Source organism: Galendromus occidentalis, unplaced genomic scaffold (genome assembly GCF_000255335.2).
Source record: "Galendromus occidentalis unplaced genomic scaffold, Mocc_1.1 scf7180000077191, whole genome shotgun sequence".
In the NCBI taxonomy this organism is placed as follows: domain Eukaryota; kingdom Metazoa; phylum Arthropoda; class Arachnida; order Mesostigmata; family Phytoseiidae; genus Galendromus; species Galendromus occidentalis.
The window spans coordinates 286,172-300,027 of record NW_003805179.1 but is presented as its reverse complement, the minus strand read 5'-3'; the positions used below and the strand labels follow the sequence as shown (position 1 = coordinate 300,027).

General features: G+C 52.0%; 1 protein-coding gene across 1 annotated transcript in view; it reads right to left on the bottom strand.

Moving 5' to 3' along the window:
* LOC100901772 (uncharacterized) overlaps positions 1 to 13,856 on the bottom strand; it is a 71,158-nt gene that overhangs the window by 934 nt on the left and 56,368 nt on the right. The window contains exons 5-7 of the mRNA XM_018638868.1: positions 9,795 to 10,056; positions 769 to 934; positions 28 to 241 (exon numbers count right to left, since the gene is read on the bottom strand). Coding sequence (XP_018494384.1) covers positions 28 to 241; positions 769 to 934; positions 9,795 to 10,056 — 642 coding nt within the window. The remainder of the gene's footprint in view (positions 1 to 27; positions 242 to 768; positions 935 to 9,794; positions 10,057 to 13,856) is intronic.

Sequence of the window (13,856 nt, the reverse complement as noted above, 5' to 3'; positions counted from 1 at the left end):
GTTCCGATGATAACAGCGAATACTTACCACGACAACAGAAAACAGCAGTTTGGATTTCAGCTCATCGCAATCGCTAAGCTGTGGGAGTTTTTCGAGTGCATCGAGAGTGTCGATTCTCGCTTGCGCGTAAAGAGAGCCATAACGCCGAATGAGAGCTGAAGGTCTTTTGTCCAACGTGCAATTCGCCGAAGAACTCTTGTCCGAGGAGCCGCTTCGTGGAGCGTCCGGAGCCGCCGCCAATCTTCAAGCAAGAACTCTCCAGTTAGTAGAACGCCTGGCGGACAGGATTTCTGTGGGGGTCGGGGGAGGCAGACGACCAATGTGATGACTCGCCTGCCCGGGATCTATGTATACCTACTTCAGCATCACAGCCAGTGCTCAAACTCGAATTTCTCGAAATGATTGGGAGTCAGCGGCATAGTTTCCCTATCGAAAGGCTGATAAATTCGGGAGTATATAGCCAGAAGGACAGGACGAACGGGGAGCGGACAGGACGAACGGGGAGCGGAGTCAAGAACCTCAGAATTCGAGACTATGACGATGTCGCTCGCCACGGCTCCATATATCTTGTCGGGAGCGAACGAGCTCCGACGCCAGTCGTTCTCAGCGATTCCACGATCGTTCTCAAGCGTCGCTCCGACGGAATCGATGCATTGGTATGTGACGGGACGGGTTCGCACTCCTCTACCGCTCATGAGTGGTATTCTGGCACGGCTCTTCGAATCATCCCTCCGGAATCCGAAACTGGAGAAAGAAGGAGAAACTCACCGTTGTTTGAGTTGTTGTTCGTTCTGTTGCATACTATTGATGGTCTGTCGCGCCTTTTCGAGTTCGAGTCTCAGGGCCTCGAGTTCTGATTGTACATTAGGTGGATCCCATGCTACGGCAGGGGTTGTCGACGACGCTGATCGGCTCGATGGGCTTGGACCACTCCCTGAAAAGCAAAGGAATCATTTTCACACCCAGAAACCAGCGAATAGATCGGAAGAGAGGTTCGAAGAGGGTTCGCGGATAGCTGTGATGAGTTGATGAGCGAGCACCATCTAATTTCTAGTATGGAGGAGAGTGCTCGAGCCGCGGTTCTAATAGAGCGAATTGAACCCAACCCGGAACTCCCACCGTTCGTATACCGAAGGAAACAGCCATGCCTTGGCAAACCGCAGAATAATTCGAGCCGGAGCTCCGAAGTGGACGTTCGTCCGGGCTGCAGACGGTTGGAGGAAGCGAGCAGAAGAACAAAAGACAAGCTCGGGGAATTTGAAAGTCTCTGACGTTCGTTAGGCTACTCTGAGGGCTAGCTCATTAACCCTGGACTCAGTCTCAGGAGGAAGGAGTACCGGACTGCCTGCCCGATTGACTGACTGCTTAGCCGAAAGTAAGCGAGCCAGGCGTACTTTTAATTGCAGATCCCTTCTGTTGCTTCTGTTCTATCGCCAGACGACGACGGACGCGACGGCTACCGCCCCCGCCGCTGCACGTAGGTGAGCCGTCTGAATAGCTGCTCGCCGCGCAGACGCACGGACCGGCGAGCGCGCTCACTGGCTCCTAGCTAACTGGATAGGTCGCTAATCTACATTAAGTGAGTGAGCCGACGAACGAACGCTTGCGTTTCCTCTCTCATGACTCTTTATCTCGTTCACTGCGGCTAACTTTAAGATAAGGCTCGCACGTTGCACGATGATGCCTTTCGCTGACTGGTGCTGCTGCAGTTAATTCAGCTTTCGTTCGCTAACTTAGGACATCAGGGAGCTATTTGGGCATCTGCTCTCACGACCGCGCCGGCGAAAGCAACAACAGCAGCAACAACAATCTCCACTCCTGTTGTTGTTGTAGCGGCGCAGCGGCCGCCGCTGCCGCCACCAGTCGTCCTGCCGCTGATTCTCCTGTAGTTGATGTTCCTTTCACAGCCGGAGGTAAGCAGTTTCATTTAGAATCGCTTAGGAGCTCGAGCTAAGTGGCTGGGTTTTATTCGTTTAACGCCCTCGTGCCACGTTGGACGTGTAGCTTCGCTGCCACATTCTCATTTGACGATTACCTCAATCAGAGCAACATTAAGCCGACGCCGCACGCAATGTGCTTACAAGCCACGATTCGAGTCCGCCTCTGATTTCATGAAGTCCTCGCATACGTGGAAGGTTCACATACCCTCTGAAGGGGAATGGGAGTGGCGATAGAGAGGCAAGCCCCGGCTAAGTTCGCGAGCGTGCCGCTCGAGTTGGCTTGTAACATGTCAGCCGTAGATAAGCGTTTCCGGAGCGAGTCGCTGAGGTGTGTACGAGATCCGGAAGAATGCGAGAAAATTGTGCGCAAGTGTTCCGCCGAGTGGTGTTTGCGCCTCAGTCGGGCATCACCCTGCCGCTCCCGGAGGCAGCAGGTGCCGCAGACACCGTCTCTATGAAACCTCTCGGGGACCCTTAATCGGGAATCACTTAGAGTTGCTATCTCCAACTAACCTCGAGGTCAAACTGTTGTAGCTATACAACTCCATGGGGGCTCTGAGCTAGCCTAAACAGCCTGCTGCCCCACTAGAAAAAAAACCTCGTCCGAAACCTTCGGGATGTTCGGGACTGCAATACAGCCTCCAGCAGCGAGTTCTTCGTGCACAACTCCACCTATGCCATCACTAACAAGCGATGGCCATCAGTGGAGAACCCTCGAACTCCAAGCATATCCGAGTGCAGTAAAGCCCCGGACTATTCGTGGTTGTATTTTCGCGGTTTCTAGAATACGCGGATGTGTGGAGGTTGTGAGCCCTCGCTGTATGATATCAATAACGATACTCAATAATTCGCAGCTCTCGTTCTACTAGTTATATGAATGTCAATATCATCCGCCGTATTCCCACGATTAAGATCCGCTCTTCGCGAATGCATCCGATATCATGAGAAGTTGATAGAAATCTCGAAAGATCCGCGGAACACCTCGTATCATAATTACGTGCCGACATGAGCGCGTATCGGAAAGCAACGAACGATTGTGCTTGCGGACTCATATTGGAGGGAAATCTTGTGTTCTGTTGTGTAAGTGAAAGTCATCAACTTATTCCAATAAAATTATGAGATTCGTGTGCAAACATAGTCGATTGAGCGCTTCTCATCGCGAGGCGTGTTTCAACGGAGAGTACGTGGTGCTCGGTGTTACTCTTCGTCAGGGAGAAACTCGTGTTAGTTTGCATACATTCAGAGCATGAGAAGTGTTTCCGACATTTCCTCAATACTTGAACAATCCCGAAAAAAATACTTCGAACTTGAGGGAGCTCGAGTTTCGCGGGAGACTTCGGAACCCGTTGATCGCAAAAAAACGAGGGCTTACTGAACGTCCATCTCGGAAGAGGCGAATTTTCCCTGATCAAGGGTCAGGCCAGAATGGGGTCGGGCTTGCTCCCTCAGTCGCATTCGATGCTCTCACGGGGTAAAGTTTGAAATTATGTTCCGAACGGAGCCGGGTTTTTTTTGGCTCGAAATCACTGCGAGTTCGTCCGTAGGCTAGCGTCAGACAACACAGCGTAATAGACCCCTCGAGCGTTGCTACTAATGACACACGCACGTACATACACAGGATACCGACGCTACAGGAAGCACTGATGGCAGGAAGATTAGCCACAGGGCTTGAGTATAGATGTTCGGCGGAAAAACATCCCGTCACCAGTTACCAATGGGCCACTAAATGTGTATGTGCTTTTCGACTCAAGGAGTTGGAACCGAACACCCCGATTTGCTCGAGGACGGTCGTTGTCGTTCATCGCGCAGAGATCACCTCAATTGAAAGGCAACGAGGTATTCTTCGTCCTCCGAAGATCTTTCGTGGTAATACCAGGGTGAAGTCCGAGTCGGTACTAGAACTCTTGTGAGTCGAATCCTCCTTCCTCGCACTCTAGAACGATGTGGGTGTCCGTGTCTGGGGCTCCGCACTTGGGACCGCTCTCGTCGATCGAAGGGTCTCGGGCGTGTTGCCGACTCCTGGTGTTGAGCATTCCTTCCCTTGCATGCGCCAGGAGTCGGTTGCCTCGCGTGTTGTCGTATATATTACTCTCCCCTTTTGTCTTTAGCTTGCCGACATATACGTAATGTGGCTTTGGTGACCATGTTCTCTCGCCATGAGTCATCCAGCTTTTTCCGCACCCTCGCTTTGAGTTCTTTGCGAAACACTGTCTACGTTTTTTGTCCCGATGTAGAAGCAACTTTCGGAATCGGACTTCCGACTTGACACCACTAATCCAGTTTTCAGCCAGTCCGTCCATGAGTCGGATTCACATCGCGCGCGAATTTCCCTCCGCGGAGAAATATCTCCATAGAAACTGAATCGGAAACAAGGAATCTGAGTTACTGATATTTTTCCATGCGAAATCTTCCAAAACGAATGAGAATAATAAATGCTTGGAGGAAAGAATTCGCAGCTACATATGTATGTATATTTCTTCCCCATTCGAAACTGATTCCGTTGACGTTAACCGACATAAGAGAACGACGTTCAATGTCTGTCTGAGCTTTCCGATTTTTCCTGATCTTGCAGCAAGTCGGGACGGTGCATTGACTGGAAGCACAGCAACCAAGAGGTAGTCGACGTCTTTTTACTTTCATGGAAAATACGCTAACGTTGAGCCGACTGACTAGGGGTTTCGTCAGAAGAAGCCCCACTCGAGTCAATTAATCCGGTAGCCGGAGACATTTTTTTGCCGGGACTAATTGCTCTCATTACAAGCACATGATTCCTCTGATACTACTCACTTAATGATGGTCACGTCGTCGCTGCCGACTCCGATTCCCGATGTCGACGGTATCGGCGCACGCGTTTATTGGCGAATTTTCATTTTGTAAGCGCTCGGTGAGTGCTTGGTTAGCTTTTCGTCTCGGATTCAGCTCAAGCAAGTGTCAATAAACGTATGTCAGTCAATGTGCTTCTCATTGCCGGCCATCGATTAATTCCCAGACTGCTGCGCCGATGGACGTGGTTCAGAAGTTCTCGAATCCCCTCGCAGCTAAACCCACTATTCGAGGACCAGGTCCTGAGGAGCCGGAGACAAGGCCTAGGGTTTTTGATCTTCCTGAAAGTCTGCTCCTTAAGAAAAAGCAGTATTTGGGAACAGAACTGGAATTTCAGAGCCCTGGAGTTGACGGAAGCCGACGAAGTTGGTGAGCGCTGCAGTTTACAGAGTCGCTCCGAATCCGGGAGATTGCAAGGAGCGCTCTTTCAATCAGCGGCGACAAAGGAGTCTGTCAACGGGAAAAGAGCAAATATAAAGAAGGGAAAACTCGGTGTCGACAACGGCGAATCAACCTGACGAAAAAAGCGACTGCGAGAGCGAGTGAGGTGAGCTGAGTTGGACAACCAACAAAGGCTTCAATCCGAAGTCAACCGCGCGGTCGCTGTCCCGAGGGACTCGTCGAGCGCCGTAGTCCACTGGCACAGATGGCTTGTCCTGTCTGTTCGCGGACTACGACAACGTAGCAGCGGCGGCAGCAGCAACGACATTTCTCGTCAAATCAGGAATGATCATCGCTTGTCCAAACTAGGGGAGAATAGAAGCGGACAGTGTCGACGGCTGCGACGACAATCGGTTCCCGAAACAAGGGATAGATAAGAGATGAATGGCGAAATATTTCTTCTCTCCTCAGGAGCAGCTCTCGGGAGTTGCTTGTCTCGTGCGAGAAACTCCGACTCCCCTCAGGTGCTCGCTACTCTCCGTTCCTTCCCGTGGGCGGCATCGAAACGAGAAGTGAGTTCGTCTCACTCTCGACAGATTCTAGCATCCCGATCCCGAGTATTCCCGAGGAATTCGGGTTCTGTGGAGACACTACGGATACGCATCCACGTGACGTTGGAAGGCGTCCTAGGAATCGACCTGGCGACGTCCTGACTCCTTCCATCCTAGCCTCCCGCTGGTACCGCCGCAAGGAACTACACGAAGCCCATGCGCGGGGTTTGGGCTCTGAAGCTTTGTCGGCCATGGTTTAGGGACCCAAAATCGACGCCCGCCCGAGAAGTACGGGACCGTTGGGCCATCTCCCGCCCGAAACTGCGTCAATATAGTTCTTGCGAAGCCGAATACGATAAGCAGACCATCGTGACCGCTTTGCCCGTCGTTCGCTTGGAATCCTGCCCCGAAAACCCGCTCTCAGTCAATTGTGGAACGTTCACAATCAGCAACGCGATCGGGAAGGGGATGAGCTGAGATAGGTAGCGAGGTGGTCGTATGTACAGTCGACAGAAAATGTTGTTCGTTGCATTTGGAATTCTCCTCAAATGGATGCTTCCCAGATGACTTCTCCACAGACAGGGAGGAAGGAGAGACTCCATTCCCAGGAGGCGGTGTGCGCCTTCCAGATAACGGCACCCGCTTCTACGCTGAGCGGCGGGCGAGCGCCCAGAGAGGAAAAGTCGCCGAAGTAGACAGACAGACTAACGGACAAGCCAACCAACCGCCACCCAGCCACCCTACATGCGCGTCCGAAGCCTTCCGAGCGAAGTTCTCAAGCTCACCCTCTCGAGCGCCCAAGAACCTAAAGCGTGGACGTGCCGGTTGCGCCAAGTGCGAGAGTATCAAGCTTGCAGATGACGGCGTTTTGATGACCCTCTCATCCCTGATCCCTGTCTATCTGATTTTTCGCAATCGGGAACTGTCCCCGGGTAGGATGGAACCTCCGAACTCGGCTCGTGCCCTAGCGAGTCTGGATAGCGAGCAATGCATTAAAAAAAAGCCGGGACCTTGATCTCATCGAGTGTCGATCTATATTTGACGAACGCATGAAGAACTTTCAACTGTTGGATATGTGCGGTAATTAGATGACTCACGGTGAAAAATCGTCATCGCTCTGTCAACTCGTACGATCACAGCGGCGATCACAGTGATGGCCCGATCCACTCGAGGCAATGATCGGTTTCTGTGAATCTGATATCCGCATATGCAATGATGAAAATAAGCGATGACAAGGTCTGGTGGAGCGAACTACTACACAAGGTCGGAGCTCCAATTGAACCCTAGGTGAGCCTGAAGCGAGTCGAGTCGCTTACCCGCTGCTTGTGTCAGCGGCTTGCGGCGATTTTCGTTCGCTTCCACAGCCATCGGCTAAATACACCGGCGAGAGAATTATAATTGACAATAGCTGACCGCCGTGCCCATGTCAAGACAGACGGAATTCGGCAAACCGTTGAAAAGGCTCGGCTCGCCGTTCAGTACCTTTCAAAAACAACAGAATGTTCGTTTTCGTCGTTCGTCGAACGAACAAACGAAAAGATAAATCAATGAATCACGAGATACTGAAGCTTCGATCCCGACTGACGGCGGGATAATGCACAACAGAAAGCCGTTCTGCAATTAGATGACAATTACGAATGACGATTATAGGTTGGAAGCAATGAAAAAAAAAAGAAACGACGAGCACATCGTTACGAAGCGCGTGACGTGGTACCGATGCAGTTCCCGAATAATGAGATGTAACCAAGGCTTGTTGTCATTAAGGGAGCTTATTCCGACGATTGCAGGATTTATAAAACGATGCCCAGAAGGGATTCGAACGCAGCAGCTACCCCGAACACAGATCAAGTCGATCGAGTGACTGAGTGAGACTCTTTATTACGGCGTTGATGATGATTTTAAGAACGATGACGACGACACAAAAGAATAACTGACAAACAGGAACTTTCCGAACTGAAGGTTAACTCTCCATCAATACACATCTGTCGCTTTCGAGTTTCCTGAGCCTGCAGGTTCGACGGGCCTTGCACGCTCCTGCCACCTCGACCTTCGCCGGACGCTATTGTGCGAAAAATCGGGAAATCCACGGCTTGAGGCGAGGTCATTCATTACTCCTCTGAGTTCTTCTCGAGCTGAATACCAAGAGCGTTCGCCTGCATGAGCTTCCGATGAAAATAGTCGCAATAGACTAAGTGAGTCAATCCATCAATCAATCAAATAATGGCTCTCCGTATTTCGGAATCAGAAGGTGCAGCCCAATCTTTGATGATTTATCAAGCCGTTGATATTCTGGTTGAAGGTGACCCTTTACAAAAATTATTCACCAATGTCAACGGGGGCGGTAGTACTACCCCTCCCACGACCGAAGTTCAGGATAAACTCCGAACATCAAGCCCATCAAGTGAGATGCCAGTCTCCGAAGCTTCGATCTCCGAATCGGTAAGCTCTCACGCTCCTCGAAAGTGAATGAATGCATCGGGTGATTTGGATAAGTTCTGGTATCCTATCAGATAATCATTAAAAATCGCCAGCAGTGGTATAGCTCCGGTTTTATCTTTCCTCTCCCACGATCCGTTTAACATCCGCTTTGCCGCGCGCCAGATCCCAACTTCCAGCGATCCGACCGCTTTCTGACATTGATCTTGGGGGAACGGTGGGTGGAGAGGTGGAAACTACATAAATATGGACACCGATAGCGCCAACATCAAGAACGTGAGTCGACGTGACCTGAGCAAAAATGCGCACTGTGAGTATTGGAGGGCGCTTTCCGAGAGCTCACCGTCGAGTATACATGCTTCCGCATCTAGCGGTCGATGTCTCGGAGTTGGACTCGCTGGATGTTTCTCTTTGCACGCTGCAAATGCGTGTTTTGCAATTTCCGATTCATTTTCCGAATCCTGATCTCCGATGTCGTGGTCGCAAATGGTGCTCGATCGGACGCCATCGCGGAAATTATCGACGTCTCTCATTCTCTAATGATTCATCTGAGATCGAATAATTTTTAATCTCGCTGACTTTCCCTGCCGCAGTTCATCACGCTCGCTTCCCTGGTGGCTGCTGCCAATGCCGGTGGAGTTGCTGTCGGAGGATACGCTCATGCCGCACCCGCTTACGGACATGCCGTAGCTGCCGCCCCGGTTTACGCTCACGGTGTGGCCGCCGCTCCCGTCGCCTCCTATGGATATGCCGCCAAAACTCTGGCCGCTCCCGTCGCCTCCTATGCTCATGCCCCGGTGGCCTCCTATGGATACGCCGCTCCCATCGCTAAGGCCGCCGTCGCCGCCCCTGTCGCCTCTTACGCACATGCCCCCGTCGCGGCTTACGCACACGCTCCCGTAGCGTCCTACGGATACGCTGCCCCCGTCGCTAAGGCAGCGATTGCCGCCCCCTTCTTCGGCGGTTACAACGCTCCCATCGCTAAGGCTGCCATTGCTGCCCCCGCCTATGGATACGCCGCGCCTGCCAGCATCGCCAAGTCCGTGACCTACGAATCTCGATCGGTCGCTCCCGCATACCACAGCCAATATGCTGCGCCCGTGGCCTACGGCGCCCATGCCGCCTACGCCGCTCCTGTCGCGAAGCACGCCATCGCTGCCCCCGCATATGCCGCTGCTCCAGTTTACGCCAACCACGCTGTCGGCCACTATGCCGCTTACGGACATGCGGCCCCGATCGCTAAAGTCGCCGCGGCTCCCGCCCTCACCTATGCCGCCGCTCCCGTAGCTAAGGCCGGTCTCCTCGCCGCTCCCGGCCACCACGGCTACTATTGAATCTCGCTGATGTGATATTTTGTGATCCTATGCAGACACTATGTAAAAAAACCGCGTCGGTCACCGAGACGTCGTATTTAATCTTCGAGAAATTATTAAAAGAAATGATTCCCGTCACGCCATAGTGCATGGAAGTCTTCATTTGATCGATTTTGGAAATTCAGTCCTCACCCCATTGATCAATTAGGGCATAACGGCGCCGTTCAAGAGGAAAAGGATTGACTCGAGATCCTCATCGCGCGGTTTCGGGAAAACAGTGAGAACAACGAGAATTCCAAAGCTAGACCCGCATATTGAAGGGGAATCAGGAATCAGGACTCAGGACTCACCATGTTGTGATGATACGTTCTTGCTGTTCGATATCAAATTCGACGATCGAGCACAGTTCGAATCCGAGTCCGAATGATAACCTGCACTGAGGTCCGTGGATGAGTCGTCTTCGTGATCATCGAATGTTGGATTTCCTTGGGGTTCCACTTCTTTCATGAGGTCGATGACCTTCTGACAACCCCAGGAATAACGCATCAATGCTTGTGATACGACTGATGCATCTCCGTCGACATCCTTCGCCTCTTTCCGGAGTTGAGTGAACTGAAAGGACAACGAACGCTTTATTCAGATCATGACTGAAATATTCGCTACGGAAAAGAGGCCATGCGCTCGAAGATCCGCTGCAACCACTGAGTTTCGAACAGCTTGAGCCCTCATTGATCGGATGAGGGGAAGAGGATCCCCAAAGCATCCCGGAAACCAACCGATCCGGTGATATTCCCTGGGCTCCGAATCTCAAGACCGGGTGCGAGCTCGCGCTCGCTGTGAGCAAGGGATTCCATAGCTCGGTGCTAGCCACTGACAGATTGCGCTTTTTGCTCTGGCTCACCGTCTTTATGGCACCGCAGATCAGAATTGTTTTTAGAAGGAGCTGCCAGTGGGAGGACGCAGAGGCAGGAGCTCCCAGAGACCCAAGTGCGGAGGTCGACTTGCCTGGCTGCCAGTCCGCTTGGCCTGCAGTGCACTGATAAGTTTTTGGGCCGGAACTTGACGCAGTCGCCGACGCCTCTACGGGGAGTTTTGGGACCTTATTGTTTATCATCTCCGATATTCGACCGAATGCGAATTCAGGAGCGATTCTCCTGTTTCTCGACCTCATGAATTTAGCCAGCTGCCTTGAGAACTCTCGTTAATGGGCTCTCGACATCGATATGAAATTCCGGCGTTTCGATAGTTATCAAGGGTATTCCTTCGTCAAGCTCTCAGAAGGCAGAAAAATACCACAAACCCTTCACTCCCCCTCACTGACGCCCTCAAAATCATTTTGGCACTCGTAGTATGTATCGGCGCCACCGTATCGCGTTACGGGAAGCGGGGGATATCTTTTTTGTAGAGCTATATGGAGGCGTAAAGCTTATCTTATCAGCTCATATAGGTCGCTGGCTTTAGGGCTAGGTCGTTCGGTCGGCGGCTCGGTCCTTCCTCGGCGCTCGGTCTGTCTCTCCGTCGTCGTCGTCGTGGTGGGTCTACAGACGCTCATAAGTTCGAAGCCATTCCTGAGTGCATCGAGGCATCCCACGCTCTGTGAGCCCGGGGCGGGACGTCGAGTTCCCAATAGAGGCCAAACATTCTCAGATTAGAGCTGAACGCTCCTCGGTAATAACTCCTCGTTTTCTGAGAGGGTCGAATATTCGAATCTCCTGGATTGTCGGAGACATCACTCGATTCCAACGGACCTTCCGAGGCCTGAGTAGTGGTTGAACGCACTTCCTCAAATATCTTGCTGCATTCCGAAGTTGTGTCGTGTGCTTTCCGATTCGGCAGGAGGAGAGGGAGCTAACTGACAGAGGCTCATCCTGACAAGCAATTCATTAAGTTTCCCTGAGGCCGAGCGCAGTTTATTCTGTAGACATTCTATCCAATCGGAGCTCGAAGCCGAAACCCACAACGATGGATCCAAATCAGGCTGCCGAGCATGTCTATGCGACTCACGTCGATGACATAATTGTCCCGCAAAGTGAACATAATCGAAATGATCCGCGGAGAGGAGGTCATGCGCTCCCCGCGAGCAACGCCCCCGCCGCGCGGGGTATCACTCGGCTCCGATGACCTCAGTGCCTCCTAAGCAACAGAATTAGAAATCCAAGGCGTCCAAGTTGAACTTGGCTACACTTTTCCGCGAGATTCCTCATAAGCGATTTATTTTGGCAGAAATAGGTAAAACGCCTCCCGAAAAGAAAACTTCCGTTCGATACCAGGAGAAAGTCTTCATGCAGACGGCCGCACCGTGGAAACGATCGGCCCGAGCGAAGAAAAACAAGCCAAAGACAGAAGCGTACACATGTCGAACGGATATGGGAAATGGAGGCCACGAATTTCCACAAAAGCAACTTGCTTTCCTGACTGAGCGACCGATGGCCCGCGGGCTTGTAGACCCGAGAGTCTCGAAGGCAGCTCGAGCGAGGTGTCGCCTGCTCAGAAAGCAATATCCAGCTGGTCGACTGGCTTTTTGAAGCCGCTACGCTCAGAACAAGAAGAGCCGTACGACCTGTCCCGGAGCTCCAGGCGCGACCGTCCACGGATCGGGATGACCGATATAGGATACCGAATGGCACGCCAGAAAACTCCTCGACCTGTTGTACTCTACCGCTGGGGACCGAGTCATCGGGCTCATGGCTCCAAAGCAGCTCGAGAGCCTACTGTGGATTCCGTCTAGGAATCGGGTCCTGTCTTAATTAGATGATGTGTTTTGCGTCAGAGTCCGGAACCGAGCTATGGCTCAGTGCTAACCATGTTCCGAAGAACTGTACCACATTTTGAAATTCTCCTCGAGATTTTCTACATCCTCGGAGTATCCGAAGAAGTTTCTCGTGGTTCCGATGACGATTGACGCCACGGACGGGCGGAGCTCGCTGCGCCAACGTCAAATTCATCGGGAGCTGAGACGAAAAAGTGAGGAACCTCTTCCCCGCGAAAGCACGACAGAACGGTGCTTCGAGTTCGAACGTCTCTGCAAAGGCTCAGGAATTGTCGATATTCGAAATCTCTTGACCGTCGTCTGCTATCGGAATCTGAGAGAATATCGTTGAGGGAGGCAGAGAGCTCCGATCGATATTTCAAAACTCGATTCCGTAGGCTACCAACGTTCATTGCCGTATCTGTCGCTCTCATGGGGGTAGCCAGAGCGTTTCAATGTGGGTGGGCTCGTTCGAGAGTTAGCTACCCGGCGATCATCGTCCATGCATTTTAGATCTTTTATTCAGTATCGCCGATCTCATTCCTTGTTTGCGAGCCTCGGAGGCAGGTCAACTGAGAGCTCGGAGAACGAACTCGTCAAGGCATGACGCGCGTAACTCCGCCAGGAATTCGAGCGGCCAAGGCTCGTTGTCTTCCGAGACGCTACATTTCGGCTCATTATTATCGGGAGAATTAACGACGGACGCGGAAGAATTCAATAAGACTGTCGCTCATTTTCTCTCGGCTATTCTGCCGCTTTCCGACAGCGGCTCCAGCAGCGTGCTTGTCGGTGACAGGGGCGTCGGAGCCGACAGTATTTGCCATACCATATATTTGGACAAGCAGAATTCTCTCCTGGTCTTCCTCAGAGATCATAAACAAGGATCGGTTCACGTTCTTCGCCATGTCCTACTTTCCCTCATCGACTTGATGGCATTCTCAATAAGACATTCCTTTCCTAAGACCGGTCGCATTATCGTCCCTCCCGCGTTTTCCTCTTTAGTATTTCGGCCCTGGTTAAGATATATCGTGGGAGCGGAGAGACAACAGCCAACAATAAAGACGACGTTGTCATCGTTGGTAGCAACGGCGAAGGCAACGATTACTCGCAAGCCCGCGCCCGCAACGAATAAAGCGATACAGAGTCACTTAGTCGACCGATACCGCTGAGCGATTTCGCGCTCTGGAAGATTTGTCGGTGAGGTACTTGGAGCATCGCTTCGAACTGCCGGTTCGAAACAGTATCTGACTCTTCTGAAATCATACATTCTCCGCTATTCACAGGGTCCGAGCGATAGTTTGCGAGAAGAGGAGCAAACGGAAATTTGGAGATAGAAGGGCTCGAGAGCGTTTCCGGTCTCCGTCGAATAAGATGAAACAAGGTACCTCAAGCTGACGATGCGGCTCCCTTGAATGAGTGCCGAAGCTTCTTCGTCGGCGAAAATGACTCGATTAATGCGTATTGTATTCGACGATGACATCCTCTTCATTTAGGCCGGGACGCGCGGATACCAAGCCATCGGACAAAGGCGCGACAGGCCATCCTGCACGAAGTCTCGGTGTGAGCGGGGCTCGCCATATACCATCGTATACGACTGGTCTACGAGGCTCTCTCTATTATTAACGCCTAGCAGATCGATGCGGCGACGGTCGCCCGTCCAGCC